This window comes from Lycium barbarum, chromosome 9, assembly GCF_019175385.1.
Source record: "Lycium barbarum isolate Lr01 chromosome 9, ASM1917538v2, whole genome shotgun sequence".
NCBI classification, from domain to species: Eukaryota; Viridiplantae; Streptophyta; class Magnoliopsida; order Solanales; family Solanaceae; genus Lycium; species Lycium barbarum.
The window spans coordinates 11,502,541-11,520,640 of record NC_083345.1 but is presented as its reverse complement, the minus strand read 5'-3'; the positions used below and the strand labels follow the sequence as shown (position 1 = coordinate 11,520,640).

At 34.3% G+C, this 18,100-nt stretch overlaps 2 protein-coding genes across 2 annotated transcripts; one reads left to right on the top strand and one right to left on the bottom strand.

Moving 5' to 3' along the window:
* The first annotated feature begins 1,377 nt into the window (after positions 1 to 1,377).
* On the top strand, positions 1,378 to 6,466 carry LOC132608795 (probable pectate lyase 8). Its single transcript, XM_060322541.1, has 7 exons — positions 1,378 to 1,611; positions 2,330 to 2,383; positions 3,040 to 3,114; positions 4,263 to 4,905; positions 5,006 to 5,109; positions 5,345 to 5,483; positions 5,578 to 6,466. Exons 1-7 carry the CDS (start codon positions 1,496 to 1,498, stop codon positions 5,797 to 5,799), a joined length of 1,353 nt encoding a protein of 450 aa, XP_060178524.1. The 5' UTR covers positions 1,378 to 1,495; the 3' UTR covers positions 5,800 to 6,466.
* Positions 6,467 to 8,742: 2,276 nt separating this feature from the next.
* On the bottom strand, positions 8,743 to 14,423 carry LOC132608796 (inosine triphosphate pyrophosphatase). Its single transcript, XM_060322542.1, has 8 exons — positions 14,202 to 14,423; positions 14,035 to 14,099; positions 13,069 to 13,132; positions 12,949 to 12,958; positions 10,600 to 10,631; positions 10,369 to 10,481; positions 9,383 to 9,459; positions 8,743 to 9,305 (listed from the first exon to the last, which is right to left on the bottom strand). Exons 1-8 carry the CDS (start codon positions 14,332 to 14,334, stop codon positions 9,185 to 9,187), a joined length of 615 nt encoding a protein of 204 aa, XP_060178525.1. The 5' UTR covers positions 14,335 to 14,423; the 3' UTR covers positions 8,743 to 9,184.
* Positions 14,424 to 18,100: the final 3,677 nt, after the last annotated feature.

Genomic DNA, 18,100 nt, shown 5'->3' with positions numbered 1-18,100 from the left:
AGCCTTAGGAGTGTTTTTTTCATACTCTTATTAAGTTGGTATATTTCGACAATGAGTGTTTTTTTTTTCTTTTTCAAAATCAAATTTATTCTATAATTTTGTTTTTAAATGATAATCCAATCTCCAAAAGTAAAATGTTAGCATCCTCCCATAATTTGGGTATTTACATCAAATTTAAGAGTAACTACAAAATTGAACAAGATTTGCCATTAGATTCGAAGGTAATTTCTTAAAAGTGTCGTATATAGAAAATAAAACTATACTTAGAGATCATAGGGGTCAATCAATATACATTGAAATTCTAAGTCGTAATATTATTGTTAGAATTGGTCTATTAGTCAATAGATTTGTCATCTTGAGGACTACATGAAATTACCATTTGTTTATTAGAGATAATTATGACATAAAAGTGGAAATTTAAAATAAAATTTCTTGAATATATAAGATATATCAAAATTGGAGGTAATAATGACTTTTTGACGCAATAAACAAGGAATACCGTAGCTTAACATTGATACAATAATAGACACAACTTTCTTTCTTCAAAAAGTAAAATTTTCCAATGTTAACATACGATACATAGTTATATATTAATGCAATAAACCCCTTAAATTTTCCAATCTCATTATTTTGGTATATACGCCAAATTTAATAGTAACTTACAGCTAATAATTACTACTTCTTCCGTCCCATAATAAGTGTCACCTTAACAAAAAATACGCATATTAAGAAATCAATAATGCAATGTGAAGTTTACTACCCTTATATAATTAAAATAAATTACTTTTTCCTCTTGATTAGAGCATGCATGAGTAATCCTTTTGACATTAGGAATCCAACAATACCAAGTTAATATGTGTCTTGAATACATAAACTTACTACTTTTTGTGTAAAGGTAGAGTTGGAAAAAATCAATTAATTTATGTCTTGGTTTCCTAAAGTGACACTTATTACGGGATAATTTTTTTAACTAAGCTGACACTTATTATGAAATGAATGAAGTATCAAATTTCAAATAAAGAAACAAGTATTGCCATCAAATACACAATCAAAAAAGGGTCATTTCTTGAAAGAGGGAAGACAAATAACTACTCCTACTACTACAAGCATAAAAAGTTGAAAAAGGAAATTAAATCCCAACTTTAACTTGAGCGGTTAGTGGCGGTTACCAAGGTGGTTACTGGTTAGGTTAAAAAACAGGAGGAGTTAGAAATTAACCTTTAGGACAAAAAATAGCAAAAACCAAACCCACTAACCATAGTTTAGTTAAAAGAAAACGGAATTATATAATCTCTTTGGAAAGATTTAGTTGAGAAACGGTCCGTTAAAATTTAACGTATAGTGATAACAGGGTCTATATAAACCAGGCCTATAGACCGTTACGTTGGGCTCAGTGCAACCTTCCTCTCTGACTACTCTTTCTTTTTTTCCAATCCCATTGTAGTGAGAGAGAGAGAAAGAGAAAAATATAGGCAAATTTCTTTGCATTTTGTTCATGGCAATGGGTTCCTTGGTTTCGAAGAAATGGCTTTCGTTTAGTTTAACTTTTTTGCTTTTTGTTGGAGTTTATGCCGGTGTTCACAGTAACGGCGTTGGTTCCGACGACTCCAGGTCCGTCGAATTTACTTTTTTTACAGTGTCTGTTTTGACGGTGGTAAAAATACACAATTTCAACGTTTTTTTTTTGGCTTCGCTGGTTTAAAATTCATCTGCATTTGGGTAAAATTTAACGGAATTTGTGTTTCATGGATTTTACTCCTTTTTTTTCAGTGTTTGCTTTAATTTTGAGATATTCTTCATTCTTTTTAGACTGTTCTAGAAGCTTTTTTTGGCTTCTCTGTTTCAAAATTCATCTGCATTTCGGTAAAATTTAACGAAATTTATGTTTTATGGTTTTTTTTACTCCTTTTTTTAGTGTTTGCTTTTAAAGTTCTTAGAATTTTCAGTTAATTTTGAGATACTCTCCATCTTCTTTTAGACTGTTCTACAAGCTCTGTTTTAAAGTGCAATTCACTATTTCGAAATTTTCTTCGTTTTTAGACCTTTTAGAAACTCCGTCCTACCTTGGTAGGAGTAAGGTCTGCGTACACTCTACCCTCCCCATACTCCACGTTGTGGGATTTCACTGGGTTGTTGTTGTTGTTGTTGTAGACCTTTTAGAAACTCTGTTTTTGCAGAATGTTAGTAAATTCTATGATTTTTTTTAAAACTTTTTGAACTGTTTTTAACCTCTACATTAACACAAAAATCTATAGTTTAAGCTTTTCCAGGAAGAAATTTCTTTGCATTTTACTGTTTTTAACGCTACATTTTGGTTTTGGTTTAACAGGACTGTGGAAAAAGAGCAGTTACAGAGCTCTGAAAACTCAACAATGGCAGTGAGGTATGTGTGATAATCTCAGCCGTTAGTTTTTGGTTCCAAATGGATACATTAAATATCAACCGTTGGATTTCCTTAATAGAGTCACTGTTCCGATCCAATTATCTGGTAGAAGTATCAATCTCAGCCGTTGAGATCCTTTATTCCCATAAGATCTGAACCGTTTAATCTGTTAGTATAACTTTCATTCCCATTGGATTCCTCTGCTCTGCTAACAGAAAATCTTCATTAGTTCTTTTAACTGCCTCTCATAATGTGCATTTCCAATACTACCCCTGTAAAACTTTCTAATTTACTTATTTACTAGGTGGCAATAATAAGGTTAATGGGCAATTTTGTCATTTTGCTTTCTAGCAGTTTTTTAGTTGCACTTTATTGATGGTGTATACGTATAGAGAGAGTGTATGTATAGGTGACACCTTGAGCAGTGTACAAAAAAAACACGCACTGAAAGTGTGTAGTGTGTGTGTGTTTTTTTTCTTCTTTTTAACAGTGTACTTTGTGTCACTACCCCACTTTTTGGGTGGGTGAAATAGTGGATAAATGTCGGTTGCCTATGTTTTAGCTGCAATTCCCAATATGCCCCTTGTTTTTTTCTTGAATAATAATTAAGTGGTTGTTTGGTTAGTAAATTTAATATTTTTGTTTGAATTTATCAGTTTGGAAGAGATTGAGGAGAGATTAAGTAAACATGCAGTGGATGATCCAGAAGAAGTTGTCTCTATGGTTGCAGAGTGGGTGACTTTTCCCTTATATCTCTTGAATTGCCTTTTTTTGGTTACTATTTGCAATTTTGCATTAAGTTTCTATTTTATTTTTAAAGTTTGCATTAACTCACAATGGGTTTTGGTTGTTACGAGCAGTTCTTTTTTTGTGGTTCTTTAAACGACTCCTTTATGGTAGACCTACTCAGTACCCCCACCACACCCCACCCCCACCCCTTCCTTACAGCTCCTTTTATACAATTGACAGGGTCTTAAACACAAGAAGGGCCTATGTCTGTTCATTGTCGTGGCTACTTTTAGTACTTCCGTTTCTTGTTTGATAAGTGCATTAAAAGTTGTATAGAACCCTAGCAGGATTGTGTTTTTTTTGTAATTATAGTCATTTCTGTACTGTCTCCTTATCCTTTTTCTAATTAAAAAATGTGTATAATTGGTACTAGTTTCTCAGGAGTAGGATAACGTATTATGGGGAACTCAATTAAATAGTATGATATACTAGAACCAATAGGCCAATATCTTCTATTTTGTCCTTGAAAGACAAGGAAAAAGTTTTTTTTTCTTTTTTCTTTTCTTTTTTTGGGTGGTAAGGGACTGTTTTCATTAGTGCATGCATGTGCATGCAAGAAAATATATCAGAATGAAAGAGCAAACTGAATGGCACATGCTCTACTAAATATAATTGGACTATAGTCCCTCAGATTATACTTTTTTTTTCTTTTTTTCACGTGGCAGCATCTCTCATATCCTTGGCCTTTTTAAGACCCTAGTGCCTCCAACATTATTGTTTTGCCTTATTTTTGCCAAAAGAACATCAAACCAAACTGGAAAAGACCAAATTACTCCTTGTGGAATGACAAAATGCTTTAATACATTTTCAGTGGCTCCAAAACTGGTGGTCCCAACACTTGTAGCCGTATAGTTATTTTCACCGACACTCTTAAAAGTAACCACAACAGTATTTGATTTTGACCATCGTATTTCCAGTCATAGGAACAAATGAATCCCCTGTTCTTAGAAACAATAATTTTTACTTAAAGAATAGAAAGTGACATGTTCCTAAGATACTGTTTGATGAATTTACTACTCATCAATGTGTGAAAAAGACTATTTGCATTATATGAAATTTTGTGTTGACTACCTTTTGGGGTGCTAAACAGGAGCATTAGGAACAGCACAGAGAGGCGAAAACTTGGATATTTCTCATGTGGGACAGGAAATCCTGTTGATGACTGCTGGAGATGTGACCCCAATTGGCAAAAGAACCGTAAACGCCTTGCTGATTGTGGCATTGGATTTGGTCGCAATGCCATTGGTGGCCGTGATGGTCGTTACTATGTTGTCACTGATGCTGGTGACGATGACCCTGTTAACCCCAGGCCTGGTACCATTCGCCATGCTGTTATCCAGGATGAACCTCTATGGATTGTGTTCAAGCGCGATATGGTCATACAATTGAAACAGGAGCTCATTATGAACAGTTTCAAGACCATTGATGCCCGTGGCTACAATGTCCACATTGCCAATGGTGCTTGTATCACCATCCAGTATGTTACCAATATTATCATCCATGGGCTCCACATTCATGACTGCAAGCCAACTGGAAATGCCATGGTGAGGAGCTCACCGACTCATTTCGGCTTCAGGACCATGGCTGATGGTGATGGTGTTTCTATCTTTGGGTCAAGCCACATTTGGGTTGATCATAACTCACTATCTCACTGTGCTGATGGTCTTGTTGATGCTGTCATGGGCTCAACTGCCATTACTATTTCCAACAATCATTTCGCCCATCATAATGAGGTTGGTGCTTTTAATTCTTGAAACTAATCTTTAGATTTTTATCTCTGCTGTCCAAATCCTTAGAGCTAAGATCAAGGGATTTTTATGTTAATGCAAACAGGTCATGCTATTGGGCCACAGTGACTCTTATACTAGAGATAAGCAGATGCAAGTGACAATTGCATACAACCACTTTGGAGAGGGTCTCATTCAAAGAATGCCTAGGTAATTTCTGCTCTTGGACTTGTTATTTCAAGAAATCTTAATTACCATTTCTTAAAACATTAATCATCTATGAACTATTTTTGAAACGCGAACAAGTTGGGGTTGGTTATAGAATTCCTCAATATCATTATGCTCTTTTCTGGTCCACGTCGTTCCATAATTACCATTATTTATCCAAAAATATCAGAATTGCCTTCGGAAAAGGGTAACGATGGGAGTGTTTATGAAATTGCAGGTGCAGACATGGCTACTTCCATGTGGTGAACAATGACTACACTCACTGGGAGATGTATGCTATTGGTGGAAGTGCTAGCCCAACCATTAACAGCCAAGGAAACAGATACCTCGCCCCAAAAAATTCTTTTGCAAAGGAGGTAATTAAAAGCCAAAAACTGTAGATGATTGCTACTTCATAATGTAGTGAATTAACAAAACAAAACTAATATGATTGAAATTGTTGAAATACAGGTAACAAAAAGGGTTGACACAGCAGCAGGTCAATGGAAGGGTTGGAACTGGAGATCAGAGGGAGACTTGATGCTTAATGGTGCCTATTTCACTCCATCAGGTGCTGGAGCTTCGGCAAGCTATGCAAGAGCTTCAAGCTTAGGTGCCAAATCCTCTACGATGGTCGGTGCCATAACTTCAAGTGCTGGTCCCCTTGCTTGCCGCAGAAGCCGCACTTGCTAGTACAGCCAGCTTCACATACAAATTTGCCAAAAGAAAGTGTCCCTTTTTTCCCTTTTGCTTTTTCCACTGTTAGATTTCCATTCTTACTACTAAAAAGCACTATATAGAGTCCTCCCAAATCCAAGTTTTATATCCCATTATTTGTCAATCAGTCCATTAATCGTCTATTCTTGGCAAGTGTACATTTTTTACACTGTCAATTCATCAGTTCGTGTCTCAAAGCGTTGTGCAACCTCGGCCTGATTTCATTTCAAGAAAAGCCAATGTCTGTTCTTGAAGCAGGTGCAGAAGCGTTGTCCATGCCCCATTTCTTGTTTTTTCCAATCTCAAGAGTCCTCAGCCTCTTCATCCATTTGTTTCTTCTAACCACCACTTTTCAACCTCCCCACTTTATCTTTGTGATGCTGTCTTTAGTCTGCAATATTGTGCTTTGGCTATTGTGTTTTTCCCTTTTTCCTTTTTTTTTTAAACTATGGGAGTGAATGATTATGTAAGTTTTTTCTTAGCTTTTTTGAGTCATACAGGCTATATAGTGTGAATTGTCAAGAAAATGTTATTGGAAGGGAAAGAGAAAAGAACCTTTCTGTTTGAAATGATGCAAAGTTACTACCTTTATGTTACCTTTTACTTTCTTGCTTTGTCATTGTCAATGGAAACATTAATATCATTTTGGTTGTGTCTTTTTTATTGTGTTAATATCACACTATAATTTAATATCAATTACACTTGTCCAAGTTTTGCTTTTCATCCTGCTGGTAGTTGCCATAATGGTAGCATGTGCTTAAGATTGTTAGTGTGCAAAACTAACTTTAGTGATGAGTGTGTCTTTTTGAAGTAATGATACCGTTAAACTTTGTAGATTGACTTGCCTAATGGTTTGTAAGTGGCTAAATCAACTCCACTTAAGCATAATCTAATATCATAATGATAAAAAAGATCTTTTGTCACATGGGGTTACTTTTCTTAACTCTATAATTTTGGCAAATCACCTGATGGCTGGATAGTACCAACATTGTTGGAGAGATGATGCCATGTTATTTAGGATTAGACACAACACTGATAAATTTAAATACATTATCTCTGAAAAATTAAGATGAAACTTGTTCTATCGACTAAAGAAAGAACAAAATTGATTGTCCCTAAATTACCGCCTCCTAGGGTGGTTCCCCCTCCTTGACAACTATCTTGTTTATCTTTGACAAAAGAGGACTTCACATAATAAATTGTCCAAAAGTTAGTCCGAAGAATCATTGTATCAAACAATAATCCGAAGCAAGTTAGGGTCGTCTATATGCGGGGCAAGGTAGAAGCCTAGATACAGGTTGGGTTGAGTCCAATAGTTTTTGCTCAAACAATGTATTTTCTATTAAAATCCATTATATACGTGTGCATTAAAATTTAGAAGAACCCAGTTATTAACACTTGATATCGTTGTTCTAAAATCCAGAACTTAATAAGGTTGAAATTCTGGCTTCGCCTCTGCCTAGATGAATACTCATTGTGTCCATATCGCTGAATTTATGCACAATCCAGAATTATACAATAAAAGTTGATAAAAAGGAATATCTCCCAGCGCCATTCTCCCTCTTCCACACTTCCAGAAGTATACATCACTAAGTAGAAACAAGTTCAATTGTTGCGTGAAAGGAACATAAGTGGATAGTTGTGTACCTAAATATTGCTACATTGACTTGATGGGACAATAAGCTAAAGAGTCTCCATTTCACATATTTTGGGGAGGTAAAGAATTAATTAAACCCACATAGCTATGCATGTGAGGATGGACCCCGTAGGGCATGTGCCCCTATTCTTTGATTTTGCCTCAATTGAACCACTGCTTTTGTACGGTTGCAAGAGGGGGTTGGTGTCTTTCAATATTCTTAATGAGATGACCAACTTAGCACATGTATACCCATGTTACATGTTACATTTAGATTGAAATATAAAGAGATAAAGCCGTAATTTGGAGCTGTCACGTTCAATACAATTATACAACCAATTCTAACCCATGTTTAACTACTCAGGAATAGTATTTTGTTCATGTCAATTATGATTATTGAGTCCCAAACATTTTTGTTAATGTATAATTCTCCCTTCATGTAGCGAGACACACAATGTATATATCTGAATTATGGGAACTCATCATGAATTGACAGGTTTTATGTTCGTTGTTAGCTACCGCAATTCTCCTCTTTTATTCGAGTTTGGGACCGACAATGTGAGCAAGCTCACACAAGTACACAGTATATACATTAAAATAGCAAAATAAAAGGTAGATTTTTTAGAGGAAATTCCTTATGCACTTTCCTAATCACATTGTTTCGTGAATTAATATGAGACTTTCCTCATTATAACTTGCTAAGTAATGCTAACTAGATTAAGAATGTGTGGTACAACAGAAAGACCTTTCGATGGACAACAGATGGATTAAATGTTAGATTGATTTGCGTTCAAGTGGTATAATCAATACCCATTCCTTTTTGTGATAAAAATCAGTATTTTTATAGAAATGAGACAAGATCAAATGTGGTTACTTGTTTTGGTTAACCACAATGATTATGCTGGTGAATCGATTCCAGCCTGAGAGGAAAATGATAATAAATCATTATAGTTGATAACATAAAACTTAATACTTTTCCTCGAATAAACTGGATGCCTTCCACTTCTGTACCATATGTACCAATTGTTTAATTATAGTTTGCTTTTAGTTGCTTAAACAACACTTATCTTACGATGCTATGAAAAAAAGGTCCATCTAAGCTCAAAAATAGGGAAAAGATGGGAAGAATAGGGGACTAAATGGAAATGAAAATATAAAATCAAGAATAAAATCCTAGCAATGCAAGTGCCTATCTCCCTACAATTGTTAGGGTATCCCAAATTGGTCGAAGGAATGAGTCGTTGTCTTGGACTTCTTAACTCATAAGGTAGCTTTTAGGTTGATTTAGATCTAAAATCCATTATCTTAACATAGTATCAAGTCGGACACATTCTTATTCTTGGTTCGGCCCAATATCACTCCAAATGTTCAGCCTTGAACGTGCACAGGAGAATATTAAAGTATCGCACATTGGTTGAGGAAATGATTGTTATCACCTCATATGGTCATTGGCGATTCTCATTTCATGATAATATTTGGGATCGTCATCGTCTTAAATCAAATATCCATCCCTCTCCCATACCAAATGAAATTAAAAATAAACAAAAAGTTGTGTTGGATCATAGACTCTATTAACTACTACTATAAGTTCCAAAATTTCACGTATCTCATCCTTCACCCTATTTTATCTGGGAGAGTAAAAGAAGCTTACATTGTCATCAATTATAGCTCTTGAGCAAAACCATGAATATTATGCTACTGCAGAGGCATACACCCTAGCCTTTCTTAGGTAGTGGAGTCGGTCTGGAAAGTGTATTGAGCCTCAGCAAAGTGTGACTTCACTAGTTCAAGAGCCTTACCCCGGTGGGAAATCCTGTTTTTTTCTTCCTTGGGCATCTCAGCGTAACTGCAAGAACATTTCTATTTTTAGTACTCTTCGTGTCAGACGTCGAAAAGGAAAATATATAAGAGGAAAATATTTACGTCTGATTATAGCCATGAGGTTGAAATATCGAATCCCATCCGAAATCAGTGGGTCCCCTTGCTGGAACTATCCTGCCCTGAAGAGCCATGCTTGCAATGTTAGCGCTATTGTTTGCATAGTTCAACAAAGAAACATTTAAAGAAAAATCTATCAAGTTTCATGAGTTCTTCATTTTAGGATAGGATCCAAACTTATTGTTAATGCAGGAGACTTTCGGATTACACTCTAAAAGTATTAAACAACTGGCCAATACACACAGAATAAATCATCAAAAGGTTGAGGTATAACAGTGAAGAAAAACGAAAAGCACGATTGTCAAACAAAAAACGCAAAGCCAGATGACAAGAGCAACACGCTTGCCTAGCACCAAATAGCCATACTATTAAGCAACTCAAGTAACCAATTGGGTTGCACCAGAATCATCAAGCTTATCAAACAGCCAAGTTTAAGGTTTCTAATGTATTCTGGGAGGAACAGTCTTTTATTCACCTAGGAAATCTTGAATCCGATAAAACATGGTAAGAAATTCACCAGAAACTCAAAAATGCTAGTATTTACCTTCTTGGATTTAAGGAAGAGAGTTCAGGAGCTTCTACATATGCGTATCTTCTAGGACTATTTTTCATCTAAAAAAAAAATTAAAATCACTTTTACAAGGAACATCTTTGGAGTTCTCTTAGTTGAGTGAAAACTGATGTTTGATTTTACGGTTGCACTAAAAGAAAAAGAAGCACCATGGTAAGAAGTCATATAGGAACCACTTTCCATTTTCTTTTCATAAGTAAGCAAATAGCCAGAGCTCTGGTACTTAATATAAAATGAAATAACAAGCACTATGGCTATTACTTTGGCAAACTATACCTGCAATAGCCACCATGGATCATTCTATTTTGAAAGATAACCCCGATCAGAAGAAAGATTTCATGGAAAAAGTGAACATGAAGTCTAAAGGAGATATTCATGGATTATAGAAGCAAATACTTACCAGTGTTTTTCCTACAAAAGTCATTGGCTCTGTATTTGGCCCAAGAGCGAGAGAAAACACACACATAGCATATGCTGTTTTATCCTCATAAGCCATCAATAAGTTGTTGAGACCTAGAAAATGTCTGGAAAAATAAGTAAAACAGAAAAATAGAGTGATCTCACAGAAAAGGAGAACATAAAAAGTTCCAAGGCAATGGTATATGAAAGAAAACACAAGCTGAGCAGTTACCTTCATGACCAATCTTTTGCAGAAACCACTTGCTGCAGAACGTAATTTGGTATGCAGTCCCCGACATAAAGTAATGATTACAAAGTATATTATGTCAATGGCAAAAGACAGCAGGTAACAAGAATTGGCAAATAACAGCATGTACAAAAATTTACAAACAGTTGAGTATTTGGCATGTCCATTAACAGGGAGTTATGAGCAACAACGACGACAACAACAACAACAACATACCCAGTGAAATCCCACAATGTGGAGTTCTGAGCATTCTACTAAAATTTAGATTGCATATGATTCAAGGAGGCAAGTCAAATCTTTGGACGGAATCCAAACTCTTAATAAGTTCATTCAATTCGTCAATTTCCAATATCATCTCCATTTTAAACGTCAGACTTTGACTGGCTAAAGATATTATTGAGTGTTGAAGTAAGGGTTAAAGGAATTGGAGATAATAGCGAATTTTTCAGAATAGAAGTGTCTCTCATGGCATGTTTATGTTAGTAGGATAATTTAAAAAGTTCTCCATCTAGGTAATGATATGTGCAGGGTACATACTCAAAGGTAAGTCCCCACAATTTTGTGTGCCAGTATAAGCATTACAGTCATTGTCAATAAGCGGGCAATTTCAATGTAAAAGGTTTCCTAAACCTCCAAATATTGTTTAGTACAGGAAAGAAATGATCTAGGCAAGCCCTATCGGAACAAGATTCTGCCAAGTAAACACTGACTAGCAATTGTGGCAACTTTATTTTCCTCCTCGCAGTTAAGCAGTTTTAAGTTCATCCCACAAGCACTCTTTTCAAAGGTGATAAAAATACACATGACTACTTCTACTTGTGGTGAATTTTAGTTTATAATATTTCCACTTTGATAAGGAAATATTGAAGCAAATGCATGTTTCCATGGTCATTAAAGGAGAGTCAAATTGTTATCTCCTCTCTAGCTTCATGGATGAAACCTGGACCAATAGATGGTCACATGAAGCATGCTGGGAAAGATCTAAGTTGGGCGGACTCTTCTTTTTGATGCCGAACCCGTCTCGACACGAGACTGGGATGGGGGGTTGTGCGGGATAAGGTTCGGATACGGTCGACCAACTTTGGATTCTTTGGCCGGAATCCATGGATAAATTTGGAGGGGAAATTGAGATTTTGATTTCTAAAATAAAAGATAAAACAGATTTAAGACATGGGAAATAGAATGCCCATCTTGGAGAATGAAAGATTGAATTCTACAATATACAAGTAAGTTTTCATAGAATATCTTTATAGCTCTTTTTTTTTTCTTCTTATAGCTGAATCCCAACATCCGTATCCACACCTGGATTCACACTCCCGAATCATAAAATTTAGATTTTGCCGAATCCGATACTCGGATCCGTACCTGTATCGGATACCCGCACCCAAGTCCGAGCAACTTAGGGTAAGATTCTAATATCGAGCACGAAGACTTTCCTACGGAAACATAAGCCTTTCATTTTGACATTGGAGCAATGATATCTAGGAACATTTCACAAGAATGGACCCGATTTTTCTAGCTTAATCTGTCAGTTCAACTTTTCCAGATACTCTATGTTGCCTATTCATTCAGAGGTTTCATTCTTAAAAGTAGAAACCTTGTGCCGGAACCTGATCTAGAAAATAGTCTCCTGATAAGCACAGAAATATTGTCATAGAAAACAATTTACATCACACCAAAAACATCATAACAGTATAATGTATGGTTGGGAGATGGGGGAGATGCTTTTGTGATAATATTAAGAACTAAAGGAAGAAAATAGTTATATTTTGGTTGAAGCAAGTACGTTGAACAAGAGTTTAACAGGTGTAATGACTCACGCACATCAATGTGAATCAATTCCCCCTTTTGGTGTAAAATAGTTTCCTTCACAAAACATTATCAACAACTTAACACAACCAAACATTAGTGTATGTTTTCATCAAGGAAAACATTGTAAAAAATATTTTAAATAGTGCCAGACACAACTTATAATTCCGAGAATACTAAACTTTATAAATCACATGCCTCGACTAAGGATGTAGCTTGTAAGTAATAACAGAAGTCTAAAAAGCTGAAATAACTTATCACATTAAATTACCCCAATATTTCACACGCAGTAACATTTATTAGTTCAATTCATCTGTGAACAGAGACAAACTGAGAACTATACGCTTCATATTGGGGAAATGGCACATTGGTTTATAATATTGTTCAGAAGGTCAATTAGCAGAAGTGCATAAGAATATTAATCGAGAAGCATCACTAAATATCATGATAAATATTATAGGAAGCATATAAAGAAGAAGAAAACACTTAACTCGGGCAGAACGATAAAAGAGGGAATGAACTTACATGTAAGGACCTGCAAAATAATTTCAGCGCATTAGTTCATTGTCACAACTCTAATAAGCACATATACTAATATTGAAGTGTGTATGTGTGTGCGTATATACATATATGTTTGTTGAGTACCTGGGAGACCCTTAAGGGCGTTGAAACAGAGACAAGTGTCCTCAACTAGCACTGGTCCATTCACCTAAGAATTTTCTAACTAGGTCAATTTCCAACCATACACACAGTAAAATTGAAAGCTATTTCTCATGAATGGGGCAAAGAACACTAAAAGAGGACAATTATAAAGTGACAACAAGTGTCATATCCCAATGTGTGGGCGCTTGTGCATTTAGCACCATATTATTGAATATCAAGACGTTAGTGTTATATCAGTTGTCCCATATTAAAAATATCAAGATATTGCAAATGCTCGGGTCAAAATGAATACAAGATACCATTAGAGTTCAATATCACAATAGAACCTCGGTCTAAAGTAGAAGTAGGAACAAGATGATGACAAAATCATTTAGAAATTGTCCTTTAAAACCGGCATTGTTTTGACAACCCTTAAAGTGGTCGAGGTGCGCACAAGCTAAGCTGAACAATACCATTATCCCAAAACTTTGGAGTGAACTACTAATAGCGCTAGGTTGAAAGGATAGTTCGAACAGATATGCTAGAGGATTAACATAATACACAAGATAAACACTTGAAGCGCTAAACAGGACCATGTTAGTTAGGGGAACTCGGATCAACTAGAACTAATAAAGGGTATTTGTCCATTCATATACATACAAGACATACAACATACAACACACATTCATATACATACAAGACACAATACACACATACACACACACACACACACATATATATAGGGCAAGTTACACAATTTGCCGGTAGGCCAAAATAATTACATTCGCTAACCAAATATACACTATTATGTATCAAAAATGTATATTTTATGTTTATACACTAACATACAAAAAATATACATTTACCACTAACATACAAAAAATATACATTTACTAGCTATTATTTTGGTCAGCCACTATTTATGTCAATCTATCTTATATATATGTGCAATAAAATCAGGAACTTTACCTCTTTAGCAGCAATTCTTGCTTTTTCTTTAGAGATATCTTCAGGCTCACCTTGAAGTTCTGGCACTAAACACAAAATTAACACAAAGGGGTTCATTTTTTAACAGAAAAGATTGAAAATAACACAAGTTACATATCAAATTAAAAAAACAAAAATTATGGACTTACAGTCAAGCTTAAGGGATTGAAAGGGAATAGACTGTCCAAGAATAGCCCTAACTTCTTCCAACTTTTTAGCATTTCCAGTAACAAATGTTACCGGCCGTGGTAATACCACCGTCCTCACCGCCGCCGCCGCCATTTTCACCGGAAATGTTGCAGGGTTTAAAGGAAGAGATTGAACGTGTCTTGCACTTGTTTTTTATTTTTCGGAGAAACAATTGACTAATTTTTAGAATTAAATTGAATTAGATTAATTTAATATTTTAATATTAAAATTTAAATATTCGGAAAGTATCAGAAAAATAATATTTTCTTCGTTTTAATTTATATGAATTCATTTGACTGGGCATGACATTTAAGAAAGAGCGAAGACTTTTGAAATTTGCGTTCAAAATAAGTCTTGAATATTTATGGGTCTGTAAATCAATTCATAAAGTGAGTTTGTTTTTAAATTAGAAAAGAGATCGTTCATTTTAACATGAATTAAAAAGAAAAAAAGTTCAGATAAATTGCAACAGAGAGAGTATAATTTACAATCTTTTTTATATTCATATGATGAAAAATATATTTTAATATATTTTGATCAAAGCACGTGTAATTTAACTATAAGTGAGATGTGACAATTTAGTGATAGGCGGGAGAATTTACTCTTATTTACCGATCAAATCATAAAATCCTGCACCTTGATTTTTTATTTTAAATATTGCCAACTCCAATTAACGACTTTTCACTTTTAGAAAAATTGGTCTGATTTGATTGAACTTTTATGTGCTTTTAAACATAAAATACACTCTTTTGGACCCAAAAAAAAAAAAAAGGGTGGGGGGGGGGGGGGGAGCGAACTGGTCTTTAATTTTTGTCCCTCAATTCGGTGGTCTCTATTTTTTGCCATTTGCTTAAAAAAGTGACCGAAAACCTCGAGGTCCTGGGTTTCAAACTCAGCAGAATCGAAAATAATAATAATTTTCCAAGGCATAGGTTTCATATCTATACCTATTGGCGCGAAGTTACATAGAATCTATACCGGAAACGGCAAACTTTGCCTTATAAGACAGACTTTTCGTTATGTTTTAAGGTAAATTTTTTCTTATGGGCAGACTTTTTGCAAAAGTCTTGCCTTGCGATTTTTTTTTTTTAACTGGTAGACTTTTGAAACCAGAACCTCAGAAATATGTTTGATCACCTTTTAAGCGAAAGACAAAATTAAATACCAGCAATTTAAGGGACAAAAATTAAAGACCACCCCAAAAGAACAATCCGTGCAAAAAAATGAAAAAAAAAACATGCACACCCTAAACTGGCTGGGCCAAGTCCGCAGCAATAGACAAAAAAGTGATAGTTTAATTGGAGCAACACAACACATCAGGCTTTTTTGTTGGGCCCTGGGTAGGCGCTGACCCGTTATCCTTTCCACTGAACAGAGCGGGAACTGATCGTTGCTCTGTGAAACCAGCCTCACGCAGTCCGCCCCACTTTAGGGGCCAGCCAGCCCATTCTTACGATTGGGCCACACATGACCCAACTCTGTCCTTGGACAGGGCAGGCCAGATATAAGTCCCCCAAGTCCTGCCTTCTGAGGGAGCCCACAATATTCCACCACATTGTTGCCCCCACTTGGGTTACAAGCTCAAGTTACCAAGCTCGGCGGGTGAAGCTCTCTCATCGTCTATAATATACCAGTGAAAATAGTTGTTCGTTGACGATGTGGGGATTTGCATCACCTATTTACTGCTTTCATGGTAAAGGAAATAAAATAAAAAACTACTTTTTTTTAAAAAAAAATAAAATAAAAAAATTCAGGCCGTTACCTTTATCTAAGAATATCAACTAGAGTACATATTAGACTTCATTTGAAAAAAGACAATTCCTTCCCCCTCCCCCCAAGTTCATTTGAATTGGTGTTCTCAATTCACTTGAGCAATTTTTTGAACATAATTCGACCCAACTTAATCAACTGTCAATATGTTAAAAGGCAACCATAACCAATCTGAATATCGTTTGATAAAATTGGTGAACCATTTTCCTCAATGCACTAAAGAATATAGTAGAAAGGAAACAGTAAAATTATTGATGGAAATTATAAAGTCTTAGAACAAATATATTTAGGAACAGTGATTTTAATGCAACCCCCTCACGTCAAGAAAACATGTTTAATGCAATCTGTGTTAGCTGCCTTGCTCTATGGGTCTAAAGAAAGACTAGTCGAAGAAAGGAAAATGAACAGTCTTTGGGTTAGCACAAAAAAATCTCTGGACCATGATCTCATAAGCTGTAAGACGAAAAAGAGAGCGTCTTATACTAAATCGTTAGGAACGACGACATGTTTCGAAGAAAATGAGAAATGGTTTTTGCATAGCATCCGAGGCCCATTTATTTGTTTAGATTAAAGGTCCAAAAACCAGCCCAAATAAGTAGTTGACTGGAGGATTATTATCAAATAAGGTGTAAAAAGGCAAAAAAAAAAAAAAAAAGAGGTCACATGATTTGCCTACAATCATGTGACTTGCACCTAATCCAATTCGTTTTTTCTCCGAATCTCTTCATCTTCGTATTACTTTATTCCTACATAATAAAAATATAATATTAAACACAAATTAATATAATAATATTTAAAAGGCGATTAAAAGTATTAAAAGGTGAGGCAACTAATAGCTAAATATATGCATTTTAGGCCGAATGAGAGGGTGTAATTACACTCTCCAATTCTCAAGGCGGGCTGAAAATTGGGTGTAATTACACCTGTAAATACAGGGTTACATTTTTAGTTCTTTCCTTTTTGTTTTATTTTAATTTCATTTCTTTTTTAATTTGTTTTTTATTTCTATTATTTTAATTTCATTTTTTTACTTTTTCATTATTTTTATTTTTAATATATATATATATATTATTTATATTAGTTATCTTTCATTTCCTTTCTTCTCAATCCCAAACTTAACTTGTTGTAGTTCCATGTAATTGCTCATATTATTTTAAATTATTTTATTCATTTAGCATAACCATGTTATTATTCTAATTTTTAAAATTACACCGTTTAATATTAGAAAAAATGAGTCATTAACAAACTTGGCATATAATGAGCAATGTTATTAAAGTAGAATTTCATTGTGAATAAGGTTATAGACTTATATTTTTCCTTTCTTTCGAATTAGATTTACTTAAGTTACATTGGAGCTTACATGTTATATTTTGGATTTTAATTTATTTTCTTTAGTACTATTGACTTAATATTTCATATTGCATGCTTTTGTTTTTTCACTTACAATTGATAGATTTTTCTTTTTGTCAAACATTTAAATAATGTTATGGCATTATATTTATAAATATTTTTTTTTTCAAACATCCAATCCATGATGTTCTCACAAAAAAAAACCGCTTTTAAGTTTTATAATTAATTAAAATTAAAATATTATTAATTTGAAAAATAGATATCAATTATTTTTTACAATATTAGTTACAACTATATGATTATTAATTAATATATTTTTAAGAAACAATGTTTTTTTAAATAACTAATTTAATATCATTTATAAAGGCACATATTTTAAATATTAATCTTAATTTTATATAATTAAATTTTATTTTTAAATTAAACTAACTGTGTAATTACACTTGTGCAGTCAAACAACACGCTTGTAATTACAGTATAATTGTATTATAATAAATAAATAGATCGTTGTAATTATAATATATATAATTACTCGACTGTATAATTATTACCTTAGTAATTACACCAATTCCAATTACAGGTGGCTTTCCAATCAAATCATTCAAACAGTAATTGTCAAATTATTGTTCATTCATATACTAAACTTAAGTACTATTACAAATAATAAAATATTTATGAATTATGATTAAACGGAGCAAAATGTCACGGTTCGTTTCAGTTCCTAAATATTCACACATTC

Excerpts from the sequence above, each read along its gene's own strand:
- LOC132608795 (XM_060322541.1), top strand. The coding sequence starts at position 1,496 with ATGGCAATGGGTTCCTTGGTTTCGAAGAAATGGCTTTCGTTTAGTTTA. Across the intron at positions 2,384-3,039 it reads AACTCAACAATGGCAGTGAG|TTTGGAAGAGATTGAGGAGA; the intron begins GTATGTGTGATA and ends TGAATTTATCAG. Across the intron at positions 4,906-5,005 it reads ATTTCGCCCATCATAATGAG|GTCATGCTATTGGGCCACAG; the intron begins GTTGGTGCTTTT and ends TAATGCAAACAG.
- LOC132608796 (XM_060322542.1), bottom strand. The coding sequence starts at position 14,334 with ATGGCGGCGGCGGCGGTGAGGACGGTGGTATTACCACGGCCGGTAACA. Across the intron at positions 9,460-10,368 it reads CTTTTGTAGGAAAAACACTG|GGCAGGATAGTTCCAGCAAG; the intron begins GTAAGTATTTGC and ends ATGGCTCTTCAG. Across the intron at positions 9,306-9,382 it reads CCTCATGGCTATAATCAGAC|TTACGCTGAGATGCCCAAGG; the intron begins GTAAATATTTTC and ends ATGTTCTTGCAG.